At 34.2% G+C, this 15,669-nt stretch overlaps 1 protein-coding gene across 1 annotated transcript in view; it reads left to right on the top strand.

Annotated features, from left to right (window-relative positions):
* The window catches only part of LRP1B (LDL receptor related protein 1B), a 2,049,143-nt gene that overhangs the window by 1,447,950 nt on the left and 585,524 nt on the right, over nt 1-15,669 (top strand). Inside the window, exon 35 of the mRNA XM_043488135.1 lies at nt 171-302. Coding sequence (XP_043344070.1) covers nt 171-302 — 132 coding nt within the window. The remainder of the gene's footprint in view (nt 1-170; nt 303-15,669) is intronic.

Genomic DNA, 15,669 nt, shown 5'->3' with positions numbered 1-15,669 from the left:
TTCAGAATGTTCTCATAAGTAGATGCTCTGTAAGTAGTTGTAATTTTTGCCTTCCTTTGGGAGGAGGTAAGTTCAGGGTCTTTCTACAATGCATCTCAATCCCCTCTCCTGCCAATGGAATGATTTCAATATTAAATATTCATTTTGCTTTTGTTTTCTTTTAAATTTAGGTATAGAGTCATTTCTTATGTACTCTGTTCATGAAGGAATCAGGGGAATACCTCTGGAACCAAGTGACAAAATGGATGCTTTGATGCCTATCTCAGGAACTTCATTTGCTGTGGGAATAGATTTCCATGCAGGTAAATAGCTTTTTATTTATAATTTATGTTTGATGTTTTTATTTATTAAACATGATGGAAATAGGACCTTTCCATCTGTACTCTGATAGTCAAAATGAGGAATAAGGAAACAAATCAGAAGTGAATTTCTAAGCCATACACAAATTGTTATAAATAAGTTTTGTCCTAAAAAGTAAAATTTTTCTAACATATGGCAATATAAAAATGACATATTTGTCACTTGGTTGCTTTGTTTTTACTTTTTTATTTTTCAAATGGCATGTTTACTTTTCTCCAATGATACATATTTAAAAAACACTTTAGCTTATATACTTAAACATATATATTTATTTTTCAGAATGTGATTATCTATTCTAATACAGGTAGCAGCAAATGAAAGTGAAAATGTTAGTCCCTCAGTCATGTCTGACTCTTTGCAACCCCTTGGATCTTAGCCCACCAGGCTCCTTTGTCCATGGATTTCTCCCGGCAAGAATACTGAAGTGTGAAGCCATTCCCTTCTCCAAGGGATCTTCCCAACCCAGGGATTGAGCCTAGGTATTGCAGGCAGATTCTTTACTGTCTGAGCCATCAGGGAAACCCCAAGAATAGTGGAGTCCAAATAATTGAAACACTTATAAATGCTAAGCCATTCTCTATTACTTTTCAGTACAGTAGCTATCATTTTAAAGTCAGAGTTTAACTTCCCTTTTTGTTTTAGCAGTGAAAGAAAGCAGATTGAACACTACCATTTTTCTGTGGCTAATAACAAGTATATGATGGAGGGGGCAGTTCCCTGGTGGTCTAGTGGTTAGGATTCAGCACTTTCACTGCCAGGGCCCAGGTTCAATCCTTGGTTGGCAAACTGAGATACCACAAGCTGAGGGTCAAAGCCAAACAAATGAACAAAACAAATAAACAAACAAAAAAAAGTGTGTGATTGGGAATTGGTGGTAGAAACTGTTAAATCTATTGTAGGATATAAGTCATTTGTTCTAATTGCTAAATTCAGATATAGCATAAGCATTGGATATACTTCTTTTGTTCATATTAATATTTATTATTATATGCTTGAAGGATTAAATTTATAAAAACAGATTTTTCCATCTCTCATCCAACCAAGTCTTGTGCTTCTTGAGTTAATGTCTCAGTGTTGAAGATATAATTCATGTTCCCAGTATTTTTTTTATATGTGTAAAGACAATTTTATCTAATATTAAAATAATCCTTCTTTGACCTGTAAACTTTACAAAAATAAACATCAGTACATGAGCTTCTGATATTAGCCTAATTTTCCTTCAGCTTTTACATGTTGTTCAATCATATGTTAATGCAATGCATGGCTATAAATTTAAAAATTACTGGGAATTTTCACAGATGAATGAAAGATGCCTTTTAATAAGAAGATCATTTGTACCAAATACTTTGAATCACAAAGAGGCAAATTTCCTATGTTTTTTAAATGGTTAAATGTTTTTTCCAAATATATATAGAGAGATATAGCATATTTTATTGATTGATATGCTAATTTTGCCAAAATTAGTGTGATTTTTTTTTTATCAAACAAGGCTCTTTGATCCATTCTCATTATTTGTGGGATGCTCACTACCCTGCCATGTATAATCTACCCTGCCTTTATTTACAAGCATATCTTTCTTTAGAATTTTTAATAGGATTTAATAGATATAAAACTAAGAAAAACTTGAACTTCTTGAAAAGTGTATTCATATAAGTATATGTATTTTTACTAAATATACATAATCCCATGTTTTAGCTGGTATCACATATTTGATTCTTTTAAACACTCAATGATTTTTTAAAGTATTTGATGAATTTCCAAATCATATGTCAAATAAGCCATTTGGTCAAATGCTGTGATTAGATCATTAGTAACCTCTTGTTCCTTAAGGGCAAACTGATTATTTGCATGAGTTGAATTTACTCTCCGGGTTTTATAATGACCCTGAGATGCTGAAGTTTCAAATAATATGCCATGAAAGAGGTAATTTTATTTGCAAAGAATAGTATTCTCCCTATTTCTACATGTGTGCTAAGTCACTTCATGTCCAACTCTTTATGACCCCATGGACCATAGCCCACCAGGCTCCTCTGTCCACGGGATTCTCAAGGCAAGAATACTGGAGTGGGTTGCCATGCCCTCCTCAGGGGATCTTCCCAAGCCATGGATCTAACAACCCCTTTCTCTTATGTCTCCACCATTGGCATGCAGATGCTTTACCACTAGTGCCACCTGGGAAGCCCCAAATCCTTAGTAACTACTGATATTTTGTAATAAACATACTTCATATCAAAATAGTTTTTCAATAGAACAATTGCTAGTTATTTGTTAAAACTTTGTGTTCTTCATATTGTACCTGTCTATATTTTAAAATTGCATTCTTAGAAAGGAAATCTCTTTAGAAAATCATTTTATTCTAAATGTAAAAGGATGTTAGCATTTGGAATAGTCATGTGAAATTAAAATGCTTAATAATCTATTAAAATTTCTGTTAATCAGAGACAGAGTTAGAACTTGCTTTGAAATCAAAGAAGATCAGACATAGGGGCCAATAAAACCTATGGTGGGAAGAGGCCAGATTTTAGCAACAGACAACTTGGATTCTATAACCAGTTTAAACACTTAACAAGTGTTGACCTTGGGTACATTGCTTAATTTTCCTGAGGCTGTTTCCTCACCTTTGGTGGTAGGAGAATATTTAGATCACTTTGTGCAAATGTTTGAAACAGTGTTTGATACACATAGGTACTTAGAAAATAGTGGTGATATCATAGAAATCAATAAATTTCCATGGAAAACAGCAAATTGTAGAAGTTAGCATATGTGATAAATATCTACAAACCTGTTCTGCAAACTATATTTAAACTCCCAGTTAGCAAGGATTTTGTTTTCTGTTTTTTTTTTCTGTTCAGTTATCTGCATAGATTAGTAGTTGTTTCTTAATTTTTTCGGGACAGAAAGAGTAAGTTAGTAACTTTCTCTAGTGAAAATGAACTTAATGATAATGAATAATATGTAGAGCAGATATTTAAAGATTAAATAGTATCACTAGCTCTTTGAAGTCATTAAATATAAACCTAGGAGGCTAGACAGTGCCTGATGGACCGTACTTAGACAGTAAACCAACAGAAAACACTAATGATGATGGTGGTGGTGGCAGTCTGACCAGGAGTTTTTGACCATGTTTCCACATACCTTTGGTGCTTCCTTCTACTATACAATCTGATCCTTTCATGATTGCATTTTGTGAAAATGTATTAGCATCAGAATAAGTGTCAGAAACTTGATTCATACCAATATCAACTGTAGACAGCATAGAAGCTCTGTGGCTAGGCTGAGTGAAGATGCTTTTGAGAGGAAGGAAGGAAAATAACTGAATTGCCCCAGAGAGATTAATAGAAAAAATAATTTTTGAGACATCAATCCCTATTTTTTTTAATCAAGACTTTTATACCTAATCATAGGTTCTTCCTCCAGTAGTTCCCTATGCAGACATTCTATCTCCTCTTCTTTCATTGATTGTATTAATTTCAGAGACATAATTTCTACTTTTAGGATCAAAATAAAGATGACAAAATATAAGGGCACAACAGCCTCTTATTCTAAACATAATAAGGAAATGGTGTGAAAGAGGATTGCTTGTCAAGTATGACCATCATAACTTATATAATATTATTTCACTACCACAATTCTCAGGACTAAATATATGCTCAAATCCATACCTTTCACAAGGATTAACATATCTGAATCTTCCTGGGTTTTGGTTGTAATGAATTAAAGTTTTCTGCAGTGAGTGAAAAAATTTCTTTCACCAGATGAAGCAATTCTGGATACTACCCACAGAAGAAAGAAGACCCTGTGGCTATTTCAAAATGTTCAAAGCATTCTTTATCACTTCACTGGAAAAGTCCCATTCCACTGGAAAAAAAAAAAAATTCAGCTTTGAAAATCCTGGCCTGCTGGGTGATATCCCTCCTGATGAATGAATACTGCATTTGATGTTTTAAAGATATATGTTAATTAGGGGAAAAGCCTTCATAACAAAGCTCACTGCTCCAGTTAAAAATGTGATCTTTAGTAAGCAATGCTCTATTCAATTTCCCCACCCCCACTTTGGGGATATTCATGACTTTTTCATAATAATCACATAATAGGATATTACTTAACTGGATAAAATTCTACTCAGAGCATAATCATTTACTGAACTTTTCCAGCATACATTCTTTTTCCGTCTTTTATCTCTTTTGTTCAAATTGGAGTTATCCAACTCAGTGTTAACAAATGTTGATTACTATCTGCTAGGAGTAGTACATCACAGCTAAGTTGCTGTGGGGGATAAAGATAAACAAGAAATAGTTTCAGAAGTAATGCATGAATGGATGATCAGTAGGATATTTTTTTCTTTTTTAAAGAGAGCATCAAAGAGCCATTGTTGGGATGTCATTGCTTTACAGTTACTATGGGGAATATTCTAATGTCTTTTCCCACCGTCACATAGTGATCTGGCTATTAAGACAATACACAAACTGACAGAGCATACCATTACACATCTGTTAAAATCCAAAGAATATAAAACACAAAGACTACATCCTAATGTAACCTATAGATACTAATATAAACTGTGGACCTGTCAGGGTAGGTTCAATACTTGTAACAGATGTACCACTCTTATTTGAGATGCTGCTAGTGGAAGAGGCTGTGAGTGTAGGAAAGGAAAGGGCATATGGGGACGCCTGCTCAAATTTGCTGTGAATTTAAAACTGCTGTAAAAATAAAGTCTATTATAAAAATACACAACATTGAAAGAGAATATGTGACACGACACTGTTGCTGTATTTACACAGTTGGATGTCATTTATTTCCGTGAAAGACGTTCTTCTTAATAGTCTCACGTCATTTACATCTATCTTTGGATGTTAGAATGAACTTTTGACTCAATCTAGTGGCATTTCTCATGTTACAGAGAAGGAAACAAACCCAGAGAGATCGGGGGAGGGAATAGTAATGGAGTGTCCTACTTTTAATTCTTCATGCTATGCCATCTTGCATATCTAATGTCTTAAACACAATCTTACTTAGACCATATTGGCACTACTTGGTGAAACTAAATTGCACTTCTGCAAATTTATACTGATAGAAGATCATGTTTTATTTTGATTTATGTAAAGAACCATATAGCTTTAAATCCATTTCATAATTGAAGCAGGTGACACTCAAGTGAGAGGCTCATTTTCCTTTGCCGGGAGGCTTAGCAAACAGCTGTTTACAATTTTTTTCTAATAACCATTCTGTCACCAACCAAGGCCAAAGAAGAATTATAGAAAGAATTCATTTTATGTCAGTAACAGCAATAACTTAAGAAATACAATACTGTTGCTTTCAGACATTTTTTCAATTTTATGAAAACCATTTCCTTGGCAACAAAGTGAATTTTTAGGGCTGGTTCAATTTCTTCTTGCTCTTGTGACAGTGAACCAATACTATTTGTGTTGTCATTTCAAATTTGCTTCAAGACTGTATTTTCAAATCATGTGAACAGTTTGTATGTATTTGTAGATAGTCAAGTCCAGTAAATCTTTCAAGACATATAATACCAACTGCCACCAGAAAACAAACTTTCCAATACTACCAGGAAACAAATATAAAATACAAACATACATAGAATAAGTCATTATAGGTTAAACAAATTATTGGAAGTAATTCACAAATCCTTTTTGGATAATTTCTGAACTCAGGCATAAAATACAAAGCAAAAGAAAGTAACCTTCTTTTAGGCATCTGGACTTCTCAACAGGTTACCTGAAATCAAAAGCTCCAGAAGATTCACAGTGATGAGCTACTATGATGAAAGCTTTTATCAGTCAGCTTATTTAGGGTATATTATTCTGTTATCAAAAGAGTAACAAAGTTTCATGAAACTTCTTTCTCAGGCAGTTACCATTCCTCATGGAAGTGAAAGGTCCCAATACCAGCTTTGTACTTACTCACAGGAGTACATCCAGTCTATTTGAACACCTTTCCCCCCTCTCCTGAGTCTCTCTGTGCTTTTGTATTTATTTTTAGCTTCTCAAGATCCTTTTCAGCTTAGGATTCTCTTCAGGTATCTCTTATATGTTTATATCTGATAGGCTGATGTCTTTCCTACTCTTTTCCTTGTCAAAACTGAGTTTTGAACCCTATTCTCAAAAGATCTGGTTACACTAATTTATAATAAATTATTAAGAGTGGCTAACAAATTGACAAGTTATCTTACTGGTATGTTTGAACAAAGCACTGTATATTAACCAAATATTACAAATCCAACAAAAACACAATTAAAGACATGTGACGAAAATATGTTTAGGAATAGGTCGATATTTTGGATATTTTTGAAATTATTTCCTACTCTGTCTCTGAGATAATAGATTGGCATCTATTTCATTGTGGAAACTGCTGATAGATCAAATGATAATGTGGAGGTCTCTTTTAGCTTAGGTGCATTGATATCATTAATATTGTTAAGTGTAACTTTAACCCAGAAGTGTTTATTTCCCCCATTTTAAGAAAACTGAGGACACATTAGTCCATTTTCCTTTTTGATACCCTGTCTTTAAAAATAAATTTAAAAGCTATAATTCAGCTTCTAAGATTGTTGGCCATTAGTTTTTAATCAAGTAGACAACTTTCTAGTTAAAAGAGGAAAAAAGAAGTTATTTAATTGATTTTCTGACTGGCCATAAGGAATGGATGATCTTTAATTTCTTTTTTTTCTCATACGGTTTTATTCTTAGCCAGGGGCAGTAAGAGGTAAGTGGATCCTTTTTGGGAACTTGAAAGGAAAAATGAACTAATTATTTCTATAAAATTCTTACTATTTTTAGAATATGGACCTGGCTAAACTAGAAATCTTAGAAATGGAACTAATCACTCATGGTAGATTAGGAAGAGGATGAAATTAAACTAACATCCTCAAAAATCCTTATCATTTTTTAAACAGTTACTTCATTATCATAGTTAAATTTGGAAAATTTTATGTGCTTATGCAATGTAAGTGATCAAAATAATCTGTTGAGGAAGACAGTATTTTAAACAGTGAAGAAGATCTGGGTTTGGGGGTGTAATACAGACTCCAGGGGATGGTGAGGGACAAGGAGGTGTGGTGTGCTGCAGTGCATGGGTTGCAAAGAGTGGACATGATTTGGAGACTGAACAATAACAAAATGAATGCAGACGAGAGTTGATTGCTTTGGAATGCTCAAATTAAATTATTCATTAAGTACTCGTCTTTGGATTTTTGCCCTTGAAATTCATATAAGTCATGATTGAATAACCAGTAGTGAAGTAGTCAATATTAGATCCTTGATAATTTCATAATGAGAACTTTAATCATGTTGTACTTATGGTTGGAAAAGATAATTGATAGGCAATATTAGGGCATAGGATTTGGGGGAACAATGATAATATGGTTACCACTTGTAGGATTACCCCTGATAAACTTAGGAGCAGAAGGTTAATGATACAGCCTCATCTGAGACAGAGCGGGGGAGATGATGATAGTGGTCACTGTCATCATCAAGAGGAGAATAAGAAAATTATTATCTCTTGATGTTTATATTATTTTTTAAATTTTATTTTTATGTTTTTAACACCAAAAACATTTTCTGTTAGGGTATAGCCAATTCACAATGCTGTGATAGTTTCAGATGAACAGTGGAAGGACTCAGCCACACGTATACATGTATCCATTCTCTACCCAATCCTCCTCCCATCCAGCCTGGCACATAACGTCGAACAGAGTTCCATGTAATGTTTGTATTATTTATCTGTTGCTCTATAACAAATTACTAAAATTTAGCTGCTTAAAACAACAAAAAAATAGTATAGCATCTATGAGATACCTTAGGTCTCTTATGAGGTTGCCTTCAAAGTATTGGCCAGATGTGTGGTCTCATCAGAAGGCTCAACTAGGGAGGATCTGTTTCCAAATTATCAATGTGGTTGATGGCAGGAATGATATCCTTGTGAGTGTCTGACTGAGGGTCACAGCTCCCCACTGACTATTGACATTAGTTTCTTGTGATGAGTGCCTCTCCACAGGACAGTTTAAAACATGGTGCTTGCTTCCCTTAGAAGTAATGCTAATAATAACAAAAGAGAGGAAAAGAAGCACACGGAAACTATTAATAGAAGCCAGAGCTTTTGTAACCAAATACCATAAGTGATAGCCCATCATTTTAATATATTCTATTTATTAGAAGCTAGTTATTCAGTCTAGCCCACATTCAATGGAGCGGATTAGAGGAGGGAATGAATACCAGATGACGGGAATCACTGGTGGCCACATCAGAGGCTGCTTACAACAATATTACAGATTTTTGTCCATATTATCTTTATACATTGTTGTCTAAAAGGTGAATTTTGATTGTCAGTTTGGATTATCCATGAGGCGCCTCTACAGACAGCTTCTGAATTCTGGTTTAAACCAATTGATGATGAATTAATATGAAGAACCAGGATCACAGTCTTGAATCTTTTACCTCTAATAAATAATAAGCCTTAGATACCTGGAGAAGTGTTCTAGGCGGAGAAAAATAATAAGACCTAAGTAAACTGTCAAATGCTTTACAGTAGGAATGGGACAAAGCTGAATATATGTATGTGTGTGTGTACACACACACACACACATATACACATATATATTTCCTAATGTGTGTGTAGATATATATACACACACTCATATGTGTATATATGTGTGTGTGTGTTACATATGTATTTCCTAAACCATAGTTTTCTTTATACTACCATGCTAGGGTAAGATATAAATGAGGAAAGATTCCAGAAGCACTCAAGAATGAATGTGTTTTTAAGAACAGCAACAAATGTATTATATTTGTGGCCATTCAGTGCCTTGGGTTCAGAAAGCCAGGCTGGGGATGGGTTATAGTTTGTGGTCCTGGTACTAATATCTGACTTAGTAGTTCTATGACAGTGGTTCTCAACTGGGGATGATTGTATGCCCCAGATTATATTTGGTAATATCTGGAAACATTTTCATTGTCACAACTGCAGGGATGCTTCTGGCATCTACTGGATAGAAGCCAGGGTTTCTGCTAAACAATACATAAGACAGATTTCCACAATAAAGAATGATTTAACCTCAAATGCTAAGTGCCAAGGTTGAAAAATCTAACATACATTTTCAATGATTTTGAAATGCACTTCTGATGTAATGTTACTATCCACGAAATTAGCAGACCCAATGTTTCTTTCATTAGGGGACTGTTTTTTATCTTAGTCATCTTATTCATTAGTATCTTGTTTTTCATACCATGAATTTGCCAAATTTGCTTTTGACCAGGATTCCAGAAAAATTCTCTAACAAAATCCAGAAACTCATAATATCAACTTTTACAGTTTTTTACCAGAGTCTGGAGAAGTCTTCATGTAATAACAACTTACACTAAATCTTCTATTGACAACTGTCTGGCACCAACGGCTTTTAAGAAAAGCTCTTTCAAGAAATTGTTTAAAGATATCTAGGATTGCGTAGGGGATACAGAGGTGTATGACACCCACAAAATTATGAGTGTAGTTGCCTTCTTCTTGGCACCAATGCAGGCTGTGTGTTGACTGATGTTAAATATACTTAGAATGAGTTCTGTTGTATCTAGTGTTCCTGTCTAGAGTTTTGTGTCTAGGTAGGGAGCTCCAAAATACTTGGCAACAACTGGCAGTTCTTTATGCTCACCCACCATGGGACACAGAGCATCTGTGCAAATCTTCCAAGGATAGCATGTTATCCCCCACTGTTTGCTGTGGATAAAGCTTTCTGTTAGTATATTCATCTAGGACTATGCTGGAAAAAAAAAAAAAAAAAGCCCGATCTTTAGAATTTTGTCTTATTTATTTATTATTTAATTTTATTGAGGACTGAATGAGAGGGGCTAGATGTAAATCAAGTGGGGAAAAACTCAGATGCAACCAGAAATGGAACGTTATAGTCAGTATAATAAATACTGGAATAGATTACTTACAAGTTATGAATCTCTGGCTCTGGAAGATTTTAAAGAGTTAAAACAAACCACTTCTGAATCATGATTTCTCTGGGTGTCTTTCAGCTTTTTTTTGACTATTCAACTTCAAGTATTAACAGCTTCAACTGTAACAACCTGTAGGCTATTTTTTAAACCCATCTATTTTCTTAGTCAACAGTCATTAGAACCTATGTGAATAGAATCAGAATTAGGTTTACGTGATTGAAGCCAGAAAGTGGACTATTGTGAATCTATTCTTTTCTTCAGGGAAAAAACAAAAGAGATGTTCACAGAAGAGATTCTCTTTGAGTTCCTGCTTTCCTTACAAATTAAATATTAAGATACTAAAAATAATTGATGATTCCACAGTAACTCAAGGTTCTAACTATATGTGAAAAGCTATTTTCTAAATCCTGGATAAGAGGATTCCAAAATTTTATGTTACTTATGAGACATTATGCTGATTATAAGGAAAAAGAGCTAAGATTTATTGGTGACTCTTATTCATAACCTTATTTAAAATGTGACTATAGACTTATATTTGTTTCCATTTAATGTTCCCCCTTAATACTATTTTAGTGATAAAGCAAGTGATATTTTTGAGCTTGGCTCAGACTTGAATTTACAGATGCAATAAAGAATTACAATGAATGTATTTGCATACTATTTACAGTGTTAGCGTGAAACCCTATTAACTCAAAATAGTGATGATTAAATGAAAAGGTAGACATCCACCAGTTCAATAATCATTAAACATTATTGAAATGAGCTTATGGAATAATAGTCCTTAGTTCAGCAATCATTTATTGATGGCAGATGTCAATTTTTAAATATTTTTATTTATTAATTTTTTTTCTAAATTGTACATAATGGGGAATTTGGAAAATTAAGAAACATGGAACTAAGTTGAGACAAAAATTACTACACCAACAGCAACTGTTAATATTTTGGAGTATTAACATTCAGTCTATGTTTTTAAAATATAAATATCTTATTTTGATAAAATGTTATCTTAAACTTTTTACTTAATATTTTAACATGAACACCTTACTATGTTGTAATCAACAATCTGTAAATACTATTTTGAATAGAGCTACATTATTTATCATGTGGCTTAGCAGAGTTTTTTTTTTCCTTTCTAATATTTTTGAAACTTCTGATTGTTTTAAGGTTTTAGCTGTAAGTCTTTTTCAACATTTGTGATAATTCCTCAAAACACAGTTTCCTTTTTTTAAATAACTAATAACTTTTTTGAGATATAATTCACACATCATAGAATGAATACATTTAAAGTGTATATGTCAGTGGTTTGGAGTATATTCAAAAAGTTGTACAACCATCACCAATATCTAATTTTAGAACATTAGAGTGATTAGGTATCATCTGCATATCTGATATTATTGCTGTTTCTCCCTGCCATCTTGATTCCAGCTTGTGAGTCACCCAGCCCAGCATTTCACATGATATACTCTGCATATAAGCTAGGTGACAATATACAGTCTTGATATACTCCTTTTCCAATTTTTAAACCAGTCCATCGTTCCATGTCTGGTTCTCACTGTTGCTTCTTGACCCACATAGCGGTTTCTCAGGAGACAGGTAAAAGAATTTCCCACAGTTTGTTGTGATCCACATAGTCAAAGGCTTTAGCGTAGTCAATGAAACGGAAGTAGATGTTTTTCTGGAATTCTCTTGCTTTCTGTGATCCAACAGATATTGGCAATTTTTTCTCTGATTCCTCTGCCTTTTCTAAATCCAGCTTGTACATCTGGAAGTTCTTGGTTCACGTACTGTTGATGCCTAACTTGGAGAATTTTGAGCATTACTTTGCTAGCATGTGAAGTGAGTGCAATTGTGTGGTAGTTTGAACTTTCTTTTGCATTGCCTTTCTTTGGAATTGGAAGGAAAACTGACTTTTTTCAGTCCTGTGGCCACTGCTGAGTTTTCCAAATTTGCGGGCATAATGTGTGCAGCACTTTCACAACATCATCTTTTAGGATTTGAAATAACTCTGCTGGAATTCCATCACCTCCACTTGCTTTGTCTGTAGTAATGCTTCCTAAGGCCCACTTGACTTTCCAGGATATCTGGCTCTAGGTGAGTGACACATCATCGTGGTTATCCAGATCATTAAGACGTTTTTTGTATAGTTCTTGTGTGTATTCTTGCCATGTTTTTTAAATCTCTTTTGCTTCTGTTAGGTCCTTGCTGTTTCTGTCCTTGATTGTGCTCATCTTTGCATGAAATGTTCCCTTGGTATCTCTAATTTTCTTGAAGAAATCTCTAGTCTTTCCCATTCTATTGTTTTCCTCTATTTCTTTGCATTGTTCACTTAAGAAGACTTTCGTATCTCTCCTTGCTCTTCTTTGGAACTCTGCATTCAGTTGGGTATATCTTTTTCTTTCTCCTTTGCCTTTCACTTCTCTTCTTTTTCATCTATTTGTAAGGCCTCCTCAGACAATCATTTTGCCTTCTTGCATTTCTTTCTCTTAGGGAAGATTTTGGTCATGACCTCCTGTACAGTCTTACAAACCTCCATACATAGTTCTTTGGGCACTCTACCAGATCTAATCCCATGAATCTATTCGTTACTTCCATTGTATTACCCTAAGGGATTTGATTTCGGTTATACTTGAATGGCCTACTGGTTTTCCCTACTTTCTTCAATTTAAGTCTGAATTTTGCAATAAGGAGCTGGTGATCAGCACCACAGTCACGTCCAGGTCTTGATTTTGCTGATTGTATAGAGCTTGTGCATCCTCAGCTGCAAAGGATGTAATCAATCTGATTTCATTGTTGACCATCTGGTGATGCCCATGTATAGACTTGTCTCTTGTGTTGTTGGATGAGGGTGTTTGCTGTGACCAGTACATTCTCTTGGCAAAACTCTGTTAGTCTTTTCCCTGCTTCATTTTATACTCCGAGACCAAACTTGCCTGTTACTTTAGGTATCTCTTATCCTCCTACTTTTGCATTCTAATTCTTTTTGATGCAAAGGACTTCTTTTTTTTTTCTTCCTTTGGTGTCAGTTTTAGAAGGTCTTGTAGGTCTTCATAGAACTGTTGACTTTGGCTTTTTCAGCATTAGTGGTGGGGCACAGATTTGGATTACTGTGATGTTGAATGGTATGAGTTTCATATTTGTTTTGTTAACTTTATTCCTGTTTGCATGCTGCTGAAAGGAAATTTATTGATTTTATTTTTGGATTATTCATTATAAATATATAGAAATAAAATTTATTTTGTATATTGATCCTGTATCCTGTAGCCTTACAAAACTCATTTATTAGTTGCAATAGATTTTTTACTGGATTCCTTAGTATTTGCTGTATACAATGACATTCCTTCTGCAAATTAGCATGCTTCTTTACTTTTAGTATGGATGCCTTTTTTTCAACTTCTACCTAGTATTTCTTCTTTTTATTTTATTATTTATTTACTTATTTTTACACTCCTCTTCCTTCTCATATTCCTCTTCCTCTCCTCTTTCTTCTTCTTTTTTTTTTTTTTTGCCTACTTTCCCTGCTTAAAATTTGTAGTATGCAGACATTCTTGTCTTGTTCTTGATATTAAGGGAAACATCCAGTATTGATACATTAACTAATTGCATGATGTGAGCTGTTTTTACTGCTTTCCTTTTGTCAATATTCTTAATCTATTCCCAATTTGTTGAATATTTTTATCATAAAGGAGTGTTGAATTTGGTTCAGTGTTTTTTCTGTTTCTTTTCTTATTTGCTCTGATCATATGGCATACTACATTAATATATTTCCAGATGTAAAAGTTTTTATGTGTCTTTTCACGGTTTGTTTGGACAACTAGTTGGCCTATAGTTTAGCTTGTAGCTTTCATAAGTTAAATCCTTCTCTTAATTATTTACAACAAAAATCTTTGTTGCTTTTGATAGCACACTTAGAGTTGAACTTCTCCATACTTTTCAAATAAAGGGAATTGAATTGGGGAGAGTTTTGGAGTACTCTGCTCTTAAGGACTGTTTCTCATTCTGAAAAAAATCTATGTGTCACTAATCCTGGTACTAGAGAGGGTGGTAGTCTCTGCCTTGTCTCTCTTGGCATGCAACTTCTGCTCCAGCAGCAAAGTAAATTAAGGGCAGTCAAGATCACAGTGTTCCTAGTCTCCCTCTCCTGAGGAAGAACTTGCCTCCTACAGCTGGGGGCTCCCCCTACAGTTAGGGAGGCCCTGAGCTTTCTGCTGAATCACCAGGAGTTTAGTGTTTGCAACTTGGATTTGGAGGGCGTAAGAAATGCTGGTGCCCTGTCTTTCCTAGTAAGACTCGTTATTAGGAACTGAGGAGAAAGAGAACCCCATCTTCTTACACAATTCTAGCAGTAGTAGAGTTTCCACCAAGCTGCACTGGGACAGTGATAAGAGGGACTGTTCCTACTAAGATTAAGCAATTCTTAAAAATTTTTTTCCTCCATTTACCATATACCCTTACATTAATTTTAAGAGATTTTGAACTTTTTTTTTAAAATAATTTTTACCAGTTTTGCCCGTTTCCCTGGAGGTTGGACCCACTACGCTCCTCATGTCACCATTCTGAAACTAGAATTATTGGCACTTTTTATTCAAGTGTGCATAAATCAGTGACATTGTTCAAACTCTTACTGACAAAGTGTTTCTGTATAATTTGTGCAAGAAATATGAAAACAAGTGGCTCAAGCTTAATTTAAATTTTTTTTTTCCTCAGGAATTGATGTCTTGTTTACTGAAGTGAAACAAGATTTTGAAGTAGAATTTACCCAGTCATTAAATGAATGCACAAAGATTATGTTGTTGTTTAGCTGCAGAAAAGAAAAATTATAATAGATTTAACTGAAAATTAAGTATAAATATTTTGTTACACTTAAAATTTTATCTGCAATGGAAAAATGTTTCTATGACTACCTTATTCCAAAACCATAACTAAAAAAATTATTTGAGATATATATGCTATTTTAGAAAAGGCAAAACTATGAAGACAGTGAACGATCAGTAATTGGGAGTGGGTAGAGGTGGGGGAGCAATGAGTAGGAGGGACATAGAGAATTTTTAGGGTAGTAAAACTATTCTGTATAATACAATGATAGTGGACACACATCATTATGCCCTTGACAAACCTGTGGAATATACAATATCAAGAGTGATTCCTATTGTAAATTATGAACTTTGAGAGAAAATGATGTGTCACTGTAGCTTCCTTAACTGTAACAAAGACATCACTCTAGTGTGGGATTTTGATAGTGAGAGAGGCTGTGTGTATGTGGAGACAGGTGATGTATGGAAAATCTCTGCATCTTCCACTCAGTTTTACTACGAACCTAAAATTGTTCTAAAAAATTGTCTATTATAAACAG

The sequence above is a fragment of the Cervus canadensis genome, chromosome 15 (genome assembly GCF_019320065.1).
Source record: "Cervus canadensis isolate Bull #8, Minnesota chromosome 15, ASM1932006v1, whole genome shotgun sequence".
Lineage (NCBI taxonomy): Eukaryota > Metazoa > Chordata > Mammalia > Artiodactyla > Cervidae > Cervus > Cervus canadensis.
This window is presented reverse-complemented; position numbering and strand designations above follow the sequence as displayed.